At 47.4% G+C, this 15,121-nt stretch overlaps 1 protein-coding gene across 1 annotated transcript in view; it reads right to left on the bottom strand.

Annotated features, from left to right (window-relative positions):
• KCNH2 (potassium voltage-gated channel subfamily H member 2) overlaps nucleotides 1-12,165 on the bottom strand; it is a 252,154-nt gene extending 239,989 nt beyond the window's left edge. Inside the window, exon 1 of the mRNA XM_066585363.1 lies at nucleotides 11,878-12,165. Within this exon, the coding sequence (XP_066441460.1) occupies nucleotides 11,878-11,953 (76 nt within the window). The 5' untranslated portion in view covers nucleotides 11,954-12,165. The remainder of the gene's footprint in view (nucleotides 1-11,877) is intronic.
• Nucleotides 12,166-15,121: the final 2,956 nt, after the last annotated feature.

Here is a 15,121-nt window from a genome sequence, read left to right as displayed (position 1 = left end):
GCAGTATCTGTACAGACACTGAATCAGCAGGGGCAACCTAGAACATGTGAGCTCTGCGTAATTGTGCATACAGCTCTGGATGTGACCGCAGTACCTCCCAAAGCCGTGAAGCTCACGAGAGCCTCTAATATCTCAGCGCTTAGGTTGAGCTGTCAGGAAATACTCCACACACTACTAAACCAGATAATGTAAGGTGCAGCTAAAGCTGCAGATTCTGCGTGAGCGCCACCAGGTCGTCCGGGTCTGATCCTTTACAGGAAATGTCTATTTCTGTCTGTAAATGTCATTGCTGTGTAATTATAGCTCAGCCACCGAAACAGATTGCAAGCTCTGCGGGAGACAACGCAATTATCCCAAAAATGATTCTGTATTATTCCTGCATGTGTCCTTAAATGATCTGACACAGCAGGCAGCTGTAGAGTACAACCAGGAGAAGTAGTACCGTGCGGCGGTCATATATACAGTACATAATAAAGGCGGATACGGAGAATTACATTCAGTATACAAGACAGGAGAAGTGGTACCATGCGGTGGTCATATATACATAAGAGGAGCGAATATGGAGAATTACATCCAGTATACAGGACTGGAGAAGTGGTACCGTGCGGCGGTCATATATACATAAGAAGAGCGGATACGGAGAATTACATCCAGTATACAGGACTGGAGAAGTGGTACCGTGCGGCGGTCATATATACATAAGAAGAGCGGATACGGAGAATTACATCCAGTATACAGGACTGGAGAAGTGGTACCGTGCGGTGGTCATACGAGGGGCTGCTGATAAGTCTTTGGCTTTACCAAGAAAGAAACGAGATAGGAAGATAAAGCTTTCCATTTCTTCCACATACTCTCCACTGATGCCAACACACTTCTTACATCGGTATTCCAGGTTCTGTAAGCCCTGCAAAAAGAAGGATTTCGGTTGTGCTTCAAACCAGTCATCCTTAGCAGCCATGGCATCAGAAATGGTGTGAAATTTGGTCCCCTTGAGGTGTTTCTTCAGGTTTGGAAACAGATGATAGTTGGAGGGAGCTAGATCTGGTGAATAAGGTGGGTGGTCAACCAGCTGGAAGCCTAGCTCCACCAGTTTTGCCGTGGTCGCTTGTGCAGTGTGAGCGAAGGCGTTGTCTTGCAGGAACAAGATTCCTTTGCACAGCTTGCCGCGCCTTTTGGCCTTCAGAGCTGCCTTCAATTGGTCCAAAAGTTCAATGTAATACCTTGCCTTGATGGTGGAATCATTTTGAAGGTAGTCCACTAGCAGCACGGCCTCCTTATCCCAGAACACAGACGCCATCACCTTAGTGGCTGACCTTCTTTGGGTGAGGAGAACCACTGGGCCTCCACTCTTTTGACTGCTCCTTGGTTTCAGGGTCATACATATAAATCCAGGTCTCATCCATAGTGACCAGTCGATCCAGGAAGTTCTTTTCAGTCCGGAAACGCTGACAAATGGACCGGGAAGTTCTCTCTCGCATGCTTTTCTGATCTGTTGTCAAACATTTGGGGACCCACTTAGCAGATAGCTTCTTCATGTTCAAATGTTCATGGATAATGACACAAACAGGTTCACGAGAAATCCCCATGATGCCTGCTATTCCTTTAGCTGAAATCGGCCGATTCTCCAGTATGAAGTTGTGCACAGCATCGCCGATCTCCGGAACAACAACAACAACAAAAAAAGGAATACTCACCTAGCCGCTACAGTCCGGGACATGGCCGCTGGTCTCTGCCGCTGATCGGGGCTTCCACCCCACTCACAAGTCTATTGAGAACCCTGCCTCCAGCAATTGAGTGCTGTGATTGGTTGTCGGCACTGGCTCGATGCCCAATCACAGCCCTTCATTGATTGGCTGAGACAATCAGCGGCGGCAAGCTTTGTGTGCTGTTCTCTGCATACAGTGAAGGGAGCCTCATTTACATGCAAATGATGCTAATAAGCTACTAATGGGCATTAGTACCTATTAGCAGCTTATGCAAAACGATCGCTGAAACTTTCAATCTTTTGAAAGATTATCTTTGCGTGTAAATGGGCCTTTAGAGTAGATGCAGAAAGTGGATATCTACAGATGGTCTCCTACTTGAACCTGTTCGCAAGTACATTTGTTCATATGTCCGAACAAATGTTTTGTATGGTCTCGCGGGTGGATCCCGCTCCATACAACGTCGGATGCCGGCTGTTCTTACAGTGGACACCCGGCGGCAGCAATTCCGACGAGCGGCGCGGCTCCTCGGAACTGCTGCCGCCGGGTGCCGGCTGTAAGAAACAGCCAGCACCCTATGTTCAGGGGTCCCATACAGCGTCCAGCGATAAGATCGCGGGACGCTGTGCAGTTGCTAGGCAGCCGGGGGCCCTCTGAAAGGCCTCAGGGCTGCCTATGCAGAGTGCCTATCAAGCGCAAGGCTTGATAGGCGCTCTGCATAGGCAGCCCTAAAGGCTTCTATCAGGCTTGATAGAAGCCTGCCCGGTCCCTGCACAGTATGATGTCATGCCTTAGCATTACATCATACTGTGCAGGACAGATTGTTCCTAACTTGCGAAATTCGTAACTTGAACGTTCGCAAGTTGGAGACTATCTGTATTAAAGGAGCCACAATACAAGATGGAAATCCATGTTTCAGGGGCCCCCAGAGGCCCGCACACCATATCATCATGTAGTGCTTCCATGCCTTCAAGTATGCTATTGTGATTTCAATATAGATTCCCAGATATGGCACGGGATCTGACTTTTTGACTATATCCTGTATATAGGATAAGAGCAGATACTGAGAATTACACCGAGCGTACAGGAGAGGATAAGTGGTACCATGCATTGTGCATAATAAATTATATATATACACACACACAGTATATTATATTTTCCTGATGCGACCCTCACAACGTTATCTCGCTTGACACGCCATTATCCATTTTTTACATGCCACGTCTCGCGACGCCCTTATCTCATGTGACTTTCCCATATCTTGACAAGTACCAGCCAATCTCATCACTACTCCCAGTCACCCCCCAAGTCAAGAGAATGTCCCCCTACAAAATCACAAACTGAAGCAACTGGCAGTCCATTGTACGTCAAGCTCTCCCATGTCCATTCATCTGGTTACGTGCTTCAGGACAACCACTACAACCAGTTACAGCTCCGAAAAAATTGTAACCCAGTTTTCCCCACATCCTGAATGACATCAAGTAACCTTATCATTCCTTGTACTTCATCAGTGTAAATGTCAGTTATCACTGTTCTTCTGACATTCTATTCATTAATCAGAAGACTCCTGATGAACAGATCCAAAGGTCTCCCAAGATACGACTAGAACGGCACTACAAGGTATTGTGTTAGAACAGAAAAATGTGAATGGAAACAGCGGAAAAAAATAGACGTTTCAAGATCTCTGCTAGCTGTCAGCAAATAGAAACATAATGTCCTGACCGACTGCTGCTCATAGGGAGGAATTGTTAGAACTGTATCTAGCCTGGACAATCCTCTGCGAGGCAAACCCCCTTGACTCCAGGTGGATACACTGATACAGTGTAACAAACCTTCAGGTCAGGAGAGACATTTGTGTTGCTAATGTATTCAACTCACAGAGCAGGTCTCCAGGCTGCTGCTTTCCAGCTGCTGCAAATTTTAACCTCTCAGCCTCTGACTCTTAGGGCTCACACTCACTGGCGTTTTTATTTCTTGCCCTGCGTGAGCGTGTGAAAACACTCGCCTCGCATGAAAAACGCTGCGATATCGCCAGTGTTTTCAATGGGGCCAGATGAATAGCTAAGCGCTGCCTGTAATTAGCTGAGCGCTAAGCCAATCAGCACAGCCCTTTCAGGAGGCGTGGATTTTTAAATCCCCGCCTGCTGAAAGTGCTGGACAGCAGTGCAGGGGAGCCAGCCGGAGGACGTGCCTGAGCGGCGGAGAGGTCAGTACAGATTTTTTTTGTTTTTCTAACCAGCTAGGGATGATTTTCAAGGAAGGACTTCTATTTCAAGCCTTTTCCCGAAAATCATGCTGCGGGGGTTGCCACAAAGCCGCAGCAGCGCCGACCCTATTGAAAGCGATGGGAGAATACCGTGGACTTCTGCCACAGCTGTGGCAGGGGATTCCTCAATCCACGTGAGGATGAAGGAAACTCCTGTCACAGCTGTGGCAAAAGTGCGCAGTATTTTCCCTATGTTGTTTTCAATGGGGCTAGCGCTGCTGCCGGCGCCATTGAGAAAACTGAGCGATATTGCAGATTTCGTCTCTGCGATGCGAATCTCTACTGAAAAATCTCAAATAAGTATAAAACCCTTAAAAATCATTGGTTTCATAATCATCACTGTCGCATCGCAGGGCTGTGAGCCCTTAGGGTGGTTTCACGTGGGTGATAATAATCGCGTGATTTTTGGGCAATGCGAAAGTCAGTAAAAAAGCAGACCATGAAACCAATGATTTTCTACGTTTTTTTTCCCATCTGCGATGTTTTCACGGATGCGATGTTGAGAAAACAAAAAATCGTGGCGTGCTCTATCTTTCTGCGATGTGCGATTCTTTTATCTCCCATGTTTCCCTATGGAGGATGTTTTTTATAGCATCGCAACGCACAAACTTTTATTGTAATTTTAACATTAGAAAGTCTTATTGATGTTAGCTAAAAAAAAAATGGCGTCAAAATTGTGCGAGAAAACGACGGGCAGCAGCGATAATTTTTCGAGAAAAAGCGCCACTGATGCTCAGAAATCGTGGGAAAACAGACATAATTTTGCAGCGGCAAAATTGCGATTGCCCCAGTGGAACTAGCCGCAGGATATGCTGGGAGTTGTAGTGTTTCACAACAGTTGGAATACCAGAGGTTAGAGAAACACACGCTCGCCGACAGGCGGGCTACCCAGCACACGCAATTACCAGCAGACTTTCTGACATATACTGTAACACACGCATGTTGCATGGGGTAACGGATTTCCCCTAACACATATGCCTGACAGACGGCCTTCTCGATACACAAGCTTATTGACAGACAGGCTTCCCGATTCATAGACTTCCCAACACACTAGAGCATCCCCTGCTGATATGTGACAGTCCTCCACAGAGGGAACTCATCGCCTTCAAGCCTCTGGCTATAGAGAAGTTCAGGCCGGACATACACTAGTCCCCATCAGCAGTTCTGCTAGGAGTCTCCATCGCAGATTCCATTAGATTTCCCCGTATGATGTAGAGCAGCCTGATGGAAACCTGACGGCCCACATATTATATTCAGTAGGGCGCGACGGGCGCCGCTGATGTCTGACATGAGAAATACGGCAAACCCGTCACTTCCACTGCTCACCTCCTGCTGTATAATGAGGTCTTAGGCACCGCTGACCTCCGCCAGGAATAGAGTCCAGAAATGTAAAAAATGGGGAGGGGGGGGGGAATGTTTTATTTTGCATTACCCTCAAAAATAAATGAATAAAATGACATGCTGATATCTGTGTACCCTAAAATCGTGTTATTGAATACTACGACAGGCCCTGGAAAAAACGAGCCCCCGCATGTGTATGTATGGAACAAGGGGCAGAAACGCTATATTTTCTCCTTAGGAAAACAACTATACGATAAACTAAGTGAGGAGACTCAAATGGCCATGCACTCTTGTCTGGGTAATATGCAAATAAGGGAGATGGAATAACTCCTCCACAGTGCCACCTATTGGAGGGCAGCATTCCTTCAAGCCAAAGTCAGACTTTTTATACAAGCCTTGTTACAATGACCAGGAAATAAAAGCAAAGCCAGACTCCATGCACAGACAGCTGTTTCAGGGTTTTCGCCCTTCATCAGTGTACAGTAGGAGTCTGGCTTGGCTAGTGAGAGGCTGTATGGAACGATGTATGTTTTCTAGCCATCAGAGCAAAGCAAAGCTTTAGGGTGGCTTCACACGGGCGTATGAACAAAAATGCGAGCGTTAGCTCAACGGATTTGCACCGTGAATGTTGCGCCTTTGCACATTTTACTTTTGCCCCGATCGGGACAATTCACATGGGCGCGGGACACATCCGCCCCAGGATTTAAAAGGCCATGCAGCCAAATTAGTTCCAGATGTGTTCTTTCTCTCCCCAAATTGCGCAGCGTAATGTGCAATTAAGTGGGCACTGGGTGCGTATTTGGGACCTTATGTTCCACAAATGGGCGCTAAAATAGAAAAAGCTGCGTTTTATTTTGGAACGCGGAATGTGTGTGTAAAAAGCGACAGTAAGAGTGAAAGGCTTCTATTCTCTGCGCAAAAATATGTCGTCGGGAAGCCGCCCTTATAGCGACTTCATTCATGTAGACAATACGACCAATTCAAGACAGTACGTCCCTGCCAAAACACAGCAGCAGAGAAGGCTGTCTCCCATAGTTTGTTACAGTGTACCAGTGCGGTACGAGGCCAGTGCAGGCCAGGAATCACCATGTATAGGTTTACCGAATGTCATGCAGTGTCATCCATCACCCGCAGGCCCTCATAGGAAAAAACGTAAGCTTTGTAAAGTGGACTGTAGGGGCATGTTCACACCATCTGATGCAGAATCCGTGCCGATCACGTTCAATCCTCATCCCAATACATTTAATGGAAATTTAAGGCGTGTATTTTCTTCGAATGCGGACTTGAAATCTATGTGCAAAAGAAAAGTATCACTTTTTGATGCCGATTCCTCGCTATTTTCGTGTCGGAAATTGCGCCTGTGGATTTACCCACTGAAAAGAGCTAAACCTGCATACGGATCTGCGGCCTCCGCCGGGCTCACATGTCTGACGCAGCGTCTTAGCTTTTTGTGCGCTAGCGTATCGCTGTGTACGGCAGTGATTTTTGACTACGCACGACCGTGTATCTCCTGCACGCCATCATGCGTAACGCCTTCCTGGTATCATTTTATTGTTTCATTACCCGCTCTGTCGCTTAGCGATGTTGCGTATAAACGTTGCACATATACAATGTAATTGCGTACATACAGCGTTTTTTTACGCACCCACAGAGAACAATGGCCTCTCCTGTGCGTAATACACGGTGTAAAAGAACAGGCCGCGTTCCTTTTTACGGGCATATTATACGCAAGTGTGAGCGCATCAATCAAAATGAATGTACTTTTGCCTGCGTAATAGTGGGCCGGCCCTTACATCTTCACAGCAGCGGCAGAAATCCGCAGTTCAGCTGTGGATCTCCCCCCCACCCCCAAGGAGTTTTTAGAGGTGGAATCCATGCGGACAAATCTGCATTGAATTCCATTGTATGAATATGCGCTAATGATGGAATAGTGCGGTCTACTATGCTATTCTACGCCTTTATTGTGCAACGTGCTGACTTATATGGGCAAGATGGAGGACAAAAGGACACTCTTGGCCTCCCTCTGCCTAACAAAGCCCTATGGACAGAAGTTTACCTGAGGACACACTGAACATAAACAAAAGTGCAACGCAAGCAGCCGCGGACACAAGTGCGGACGACTGGATACAACGATGCCGGTCATAGACTATATAATGAAGTAACGCTGGGGGGCCGTTACTACTTCATATACAGAAAAAAGCAACAAAGCAAAATAGAAATAACTAAAAAGTAGTTTAGAAAATGAAAGACGCCGTCTGATTGGTCGCTACGGTCAACGCTAATGTTTTTCCGTTCCTTCTGATGAAACCCAGAGCACGAACTCTAATGCTGTATATACAACCGTGAGTGACACTGCAAGAGAGCAAATTAAAGGGCCAGCAGCGCCAGAATAAGAGCGCCCGATAACGGGCAGTTACAATGAGGAGCGATTACCTACCTTAAATAGTGATATATGCACTTTTTAATAATACAGCTGCAGCGGCACAGACTTGGGCCTCATTGACACGAGCGTTTTCACGCGGCTAATTCAGCCATGAAAAAAAAAAATCGTGACCATCTGAAGCAATGGAGTCCAATGTATTTGTTCAGATGTCCGAGTTTAAGACGCGTAAAAACAACGTGGCCGGGATAATAGGACATCGGCGGCCATTTTTATACGCGGCCGGAAAAGATACGTCTTGCCCTGTCTTAGGCTGATATACGCCGAGGAAACATGTCAGCTGGCTCTATTGAGCCGTTAGAAGTAATTCTGAGGCCGGCCGTATGAATAGACAAGAAAACGCAAAATTTGAATGCAACGGTGTGCGACAAACGTCTCCATATGTTGTACATTGTGTTGAAGGCTTCAGCCTCATGTTAACGTTGTTGTGCCTCTTCATGTTGCGATTGTGTGATAAAACGGTGACTGACCAGCAGAAAGGCCGCCGCTACCAGACTAATCGGAATCTAGGATTCCACTGTGGGACTGACTTAGTCCGAAATCCCAGATTCCGGGTTAACAGGTTAAGGACAAGGAGATTTATCGTTTCAATGAGTGAACGAACGAACGTGAGGGTCCTGCTCCAAAGAGCTTACATACTACAGATAATGGGGTGATACAGAAGGTAAAGGGGCTGGAGATGTGCACAATATGGTGAGGTGGAGAGTGAGGGATGCTATACACATAGACAATGGTCAGGCCGTATAGTAGCCAAATCGGTATGACTGCAGGGGGCGGTTAGTTGATAGTGGCAGGGATTGCAGTCAGTAGGTCAGGGAGCATGTTATCAGGTGGAGTACTGAGGAGTTTGGTTTAGGGGATATGGTATGCCTCCCTGAAGAGGTGCATTTTTAGAGCACACCTGAAGTTGTGTGTGTTAGTGATTGCCCGGATAGTTTTGGGTAGCGCGTTTCAAAGGACAGGTGCTGCTCTGGAGAAGTCTTGGGAGGCGGGAATGAGAGGTTTGAATTAAAGGGGCGCTCAGTCTGATTTCGTTAACAGACTGGAGGGCGCGGGCTGGGTGATGGATTGAGATGAGGGAGGCAATATAAGGGGGCGCTGCGCTGTGGAGGGCTTTGCGGATGAGCGGGGTGAGTTTAAATTGAATTCTGTATTTAACGGGCAGCCAGTGCAGTGACCGGCACAGGGCAGAGGCGTCCGAGTAGCGGCTGGACAGGATGATGAGCCTGGCTGCCGCATTCAGGATGGATTGGAGAGGGTAGAGTCTGGTGCAGGGGAGGCCGATCAGCAACGAGTTGCAATAATTGAGTCGAGAGTGGATGAGGGCAACAGTAAGGGTTTATAGCGTGTTTACAGTGAGGAAAGAGCGGATTCTTGCGATGTTCTTGAGGTGCAGCTGGCATGTTCGGGCCAGAGATTGGATGTAGGGCGTAAATGATAGATCGGAGTCGAATATGACCCCAAGGCAGCGGGCATGCTGTCTGGGAGTTATGGTGGCGCCACACACTGAGATGGAGATGTCAGGATGATGTCGGTTAGTGGAGGGTCGAAACAGGAAAAGGCCAGTTTTTGAGAAGTTCAGTTAGGTAGAGAGAGGACATGGTGTTAGAGACAGCAGACAGAGAGTTGGTGGCGTTCTGGAGGAAAGGTGCAGAGATGTCACGGGAAGAGGTGTATAAGATGTCACCTGCAGTCCTATGTAACACCACAGATTACAGTGATAACTCTCTGCATACAGAAAATGTGGATGTTCCCTGCAGCCTTATGTAACACCACAGGTAACACTGTGATAACCAAGTACAGATAAAGTAGTAGATGTCACCTGCAGTCCTATGTAACACCACAGGTAACACTGTGATAACTGAGTACAGATAAAGTAGTAGATGTCACCTGCAGTCCTATGTAACACCACAGATAACACTATGACTCTCCGAGTACTGATAATGTAGTAGATGTTCCCTGCAGTCCTATGTAACACCACAGATAACACTATGACTCTCCGAGTACAGATAATGTAGTAGATGTTCCCTGCAGTCCTATGTAACACCACAGAGAACACTATGACTCTCCGAGTACTGATAATGTAGTAGATGTTCCGTGCAGTCCTATGTAACACCACTGATAAGACAGTGACCTGACTAACTTCTTGACTTTAGCGCAGGAAGATGTCAGCCAGCGATCGCTCACCTAAGTGTGGTCACAGGACAGATGCCATCAGTCAAACTAGAAGAGCAATTCCACTTTAACTTAAAACCTAGATTCATTGTTTAGTCAGGCAGTGCAATGGTTAATGTGCCTCAGTACTACAACCCCCACTATCTGGCCACAACAGACGCAGGACGACTCTCAGGCTCTGAGGAAAGCTGTGTGACAAGGGATGTGGCTGCCATTCCAGCGGCTTCTTCTGCAGCATCCGCTCTACACGATCACCACGTGCCGCAGCCGACCTGCTCTTCAGTGCAACTCCTGTAGGAGCTCCAATAACGGCCACATTAATCATCACCCAGCTTTTGGGGGGTCTTTGTAATAAGGTGAATACTGGGTGGGGGGAATAAACCAGCGCCATGTGTGAGATGGAGCAGAATCTACACTTGTAGGCAATGGAAGGTGACGGAGGAGAGAAGTGCGATGAGAAGGGGCCGCCAATGACGCAGTCAAGAAACCAAAGGACAATACATGCTGGATGCCACATGGCCAGAAGCTGGTACAAGGGTCTCCACATCAGGATGACAAGTGTCAGAAGCCCTATGCCCGTCACTGATATGTCACACGTAAGGGCCCCTGTGCCCAGCACTGATATGTCACATGTAAGGGCCCCTGTGCCCAGCACTGATATGTCACATGTAAGGGCCCCTGTGCCCAGCACTGATATGTCACACGTAAGGGCCCCGGTGTCTACCAGTGATATCTCACACATAAGGACCCCTGTGCCCACCACTGATATGTCACACATAAGGACAACTACACCAGTCACTGATATGTCACGTTAGAAGCCTTGCGTCCGCTGCTGATATTTACATAAGGTCTCCTGTGCCCACCACTGATATGTTACATGTAACATCTGAGCAAGCTATTGACATGTTACATGTAAGGACCCCTCTGCCCACTACTGACATGTTACATGCAAGGACCCCTCTGCCCACTACTGACATGTTACATGTAAGGACCCCTCTGCCCACTACTGACATGTTACATGTAAAGACCCCTGTCCCCACTACTAATATGTTACATGTAAGGACCCCTCTGCCCACTACTGACATGTTACATGTAAGGACCCCTCTGCCCACTACTGACATGTTACATGTAAAGACCCCTGTCCCCACTACTAATATGTTACATATAAGGATCCCTCTGCCCACTACTGACATATCATGTGTAAGGACCCCTGTGCCAGCAACTGATATGTCACGTTAGAACCCCTGTGCCAACTATTAATACGTCACGTGTTAGTACCCCAGTGACTGCTGCGGATATCACATATTAGAACCCTTATGCCAACTGTTGGCTACTGATATGTCAGATATAAGTACCTATGTACCCACTACTGATACATCACATTAGAACCCATGCGCTACATACTGACATCACATGTTATAACCCCTGTGCCAACTGCTAGCTACTGGTATGCAAGATGTAAGGACCCTTGTGCCCCCTTTTACATGTTAAAACCACCTGTGCCCATTACTGATATGTCATGTTAGGACCATTGTACCCACTGCTGGCTACTGATATGTCACATGGCAGAACCCCTTTCCCTACTGCGGGTTAAGTATACCCTATAAAAAGAACTCATACCTGCTGCTGACTTTTGGCATACTCAATATCAGCCCCCCTGTGCCTGATGCCAGCTACAGATAAGTCATGTCAAGATCCCATTGATAGCTACTAATATAACATGTCAGGACCTCAGAGCCCGCTGTTTATTACCGGTAACATCCCATGCCAGGACCCCTGTGCCTGCTATTGTCTACGTGCATACCACCCATCAGGACACCTGTACCCGTGCAGGTCACACATCATTGCCGATGACTGGCATATCACCATCAGGATCCCGAATCTACTGCTATACCACATGTAAGAACAGCTGAGTGCGAGACAGTAAGAACCACCAAGAAATCATTTCTTACTTTGTCCTTCGAATTTCCTTATAATCGTGTCCAGGAAGGTGTTCTGCGGGGCGACGTGACCTCTTCGGACAGGCATCCTTATCCCATGGGTAGCTCCTGCTGTCTATCCTCGTCCTCCTCACTAATCACATGAAGGGTGGTGGTACGTGCCACCCCTAGGACACGACAAACAACACAGATGATGCCTGGGTCCAACTCAAGCAAAGAAGATCCAAAAAAGTGCACATAGAGCACCAGCAGGTGCCAACGGGGCAAAGCTGTCAAATCCAATTGTCCCAAGCTGGATTTGGAGGACTGCTGATCTCTGCCCATACAGCTACCCGATGCCGGTGGTCTTCTTGCGGCTCATTGGTAATCACTAACCTCTTACCTAGGGTAGGCGAGTATTTGGGCAGAGATTAGTAAGAAATCTTATCACGCCAGGCGATACCCATCCACCTGCTGCACCGATTTCCAGCACCTGTATTCAAATCAGCCGCTGACTCTCAATGCCAATCACGGGGGCTCATCTGCACGTGTGTCGGGGGCTCAGTTAACCCTTTCAAGCCTTTCCGACTGGTATATTTAGACAATGGAGATTAGTGTGGCAGCAAATTCATTCCAGCCACTGACTGTCATGCCGGGCACAAAGGTGAAGTGAGCAGACTACTGTTCCGTACAGAGCGGGCGAGGAGCCTTTTGTTAGCTCACAATGTAGACAAGACACTCACCCTCCTTCTCCTTGGAGAACAAGGCAAGACATTCAGCATGGTCTTCAGTCGGTGCAGCATATGCGGTGCCACAGGGCATAGGGTGCATTGTATAGGTGCCTAGGTGACCAGGCTGGTACAAGGGGTATAAACTAAACTCTACCAGCCAGGAAGTTGTAGGCCCCTAGGGTAATACTAAAGATACCACCGGCTACAGGGGTCAAGGGGAACAATGAGGTGCCTATCCTAAGAGTACCTGGAAGATACCACTATGCAAGGAACTTGTACCTACACGTCTGCACTACCTCCTATGGGATGCCAAGTGCCCACCCTACAGATAACGTGAAGGACACGACTATTAGCCACAGGGTACAGGGGTACTGGACACCTCAGAAAACTTCTGCAATGTATCCCTTTCCTCGAAGACGTGTCAACGCACTACGAAGATTCCAAGATATCCGACTTCAGGCTGGCACACTTGTTACGTTCAGCAGAATATTCCATGGGGGGTAGTCTTTGGGCAAAGACATTTCTGGGAAAAGCCTTGCGTGCGTTCCAGGACGCAATCCGAACAGTGGCCTTGGGTGCTGGTGGCGCTATTATCCCATGATCCTTTGTTGAAGAAGGCGGGAATCGGTGGTGAGCATGCACAGGAGGGAGATCTGGGTGATGGGTCTATCCAGGGTGGTTTTTTCTCCTTCTGCTCATCACCTGCTGCGGCGCCCCTTGTCGGTGGCTACGTCCCTTTTTGTCTGTGACTGGCAGGGTGCAGGACGCGTGTTCTAGCTTATGGCTGGCAAGGAGCCTGGGCCGTCTCCTCCAGAAGGCATCCCCTTATTAGGAGAGAAGGCAGCAGGGGATGCTCGAGGAGACGGATGGTGTTGTGCCTGTTATTGCTTGTTGATGCCGCTGCTCCTCCTCCTCCTCGCCCTTCCTCCACCTCCACTGTCAGACAGAAGGGATTCCCAGCTGGGAAGCATCACAGGCTGCAGGCTCCTGTGTTATGGAGAGAAGGGTGGGGGGACAGGAGACAGGTCTGCACTCACCAGAGATATGGGGGGGAGGAGAAGATGAGGTGGAGCCATTGCTGCTGAGGCTCCATCCAGCGGACGCCTCCATCACATGCATAGGGTTTATAGGGAGTCGGGAGGGCAAGGGTTAAACGTGAAAAACGAAGGATAATGGTTAATGAGGATTAAACGTGTTATTATGTGCATGATGGATGGGGAGACGTGTCCCAGGCAAGGAGATAATGCAGGGGCAGGAAGGAGAGGTGTGAGGTGCAGGGTAGCAAAAAAAAGGGGTGTGTGAAAGAGGTGCTGGACAACAGGAGAGGAAGAATGAAAGAGGCGTGAGGCGCTAGATAAGGGAACAATGAGGAATGAATGAGGCATGAGGTGTTGAACAAATAAAGAGAAATGAATGAGGCATGAAGCACTGAAAAAGAACAATGGATGATGGATAATGTGCCGTTTATGAGAGGAAGGAGAACTGGATCAAACAGTATGTACTGGAAGATGAGAGGACGATGAATGAATTGAGCACGAGGCACTGGACTGGATGAAAGCAAGAATGAATGAGACATATGGCACTGGAAAATTGAAGAAGAAATGAATGTGGCGCTGAACCAGAAGAAAGAAGAATGAATGAGGCATGGGGTGCTAGAAGATAGGAAAGAAAGTAAATGAATGCCCTCACTATTCTGCTGGTGGAGTCACCATGTACATACATTACATTACTTATCCTGTACTGATCCTGTGTTTCATCCTGTATTATACTCCAGAGCTGCACTCACCATTCTGTTGGTGGAATCACTGTGTACATACATTACATTACTTATCCTGTACTGATCAGGAGTTACATCCTTTATTATACTGCAGAGCTGCACTCGCTATTCTGCTGGTGGAGTCACTGTGTACATGCATTACATTATTAGTCCTGTACTGATCCTGAGTTACATCCTTTATTATACTCCAGAGCTGCTACACTTACTATTCTGCTGGTGGATTCGCTGTGTACATGCATTACATTATTAGTCCTGTACTGATCAGGAGTTACATGCTGTATTATACTACAGAGCTGCACTCACTATTCTGCTGGTGGAGTCATTGTGTACATACATTACTTATCCTGTACTGATCCTGAGTTACATCCTGTATTATACTCCAGAGCTGCACTCACTATTCTGCTGGTGGAGTCACTGTATACATTACATTACTTATCCTGTACTGATCCTGAGTTACATCCTGTAGATCTTTTTTATTATAGAAGTGAAAAACATAACAATAAACAGAACATAAATATCGCTCACTTGGCATAAGACATAAACATAAAACAAAACCAAATTATCACTGGTTAACTGTACTTTGCCTTACTTCAGGACAAAGGAACAAAAACAAAAGGTCCATCTGGTCCAAACAATACACACAGCACACTACACCAACCTGCACTCCAAAACTACACTTACTCATACTCACCAATACATATACACTACATACTACATATAACAATATACCCACATGTGAGAAAACATCCCTAACTCACAGGATCCAGCC

Source organism: Eleutherodactylus coqui, chromosome 12 (assembly GCF_035609145.1).
Source record: "Eleutherodactylus coqui strain aEleCoq1 chromosome 12, aEleCoq1.hap1, whole genome shotgun sequence".
In the NCBI taxonomy this organism is placed as follows: domain Eukaryota; kingdom Metazoa; phylum Chordata; class Amphibia; order Anura; family Eleutherodactylidae; genus Eleutherodactylus; species Eleutherodactylus coqui.
Note: the sequence above shows the minus strand (reverse complement) of the source record. Positions and strands in the feature narration are given on the sequence as shown.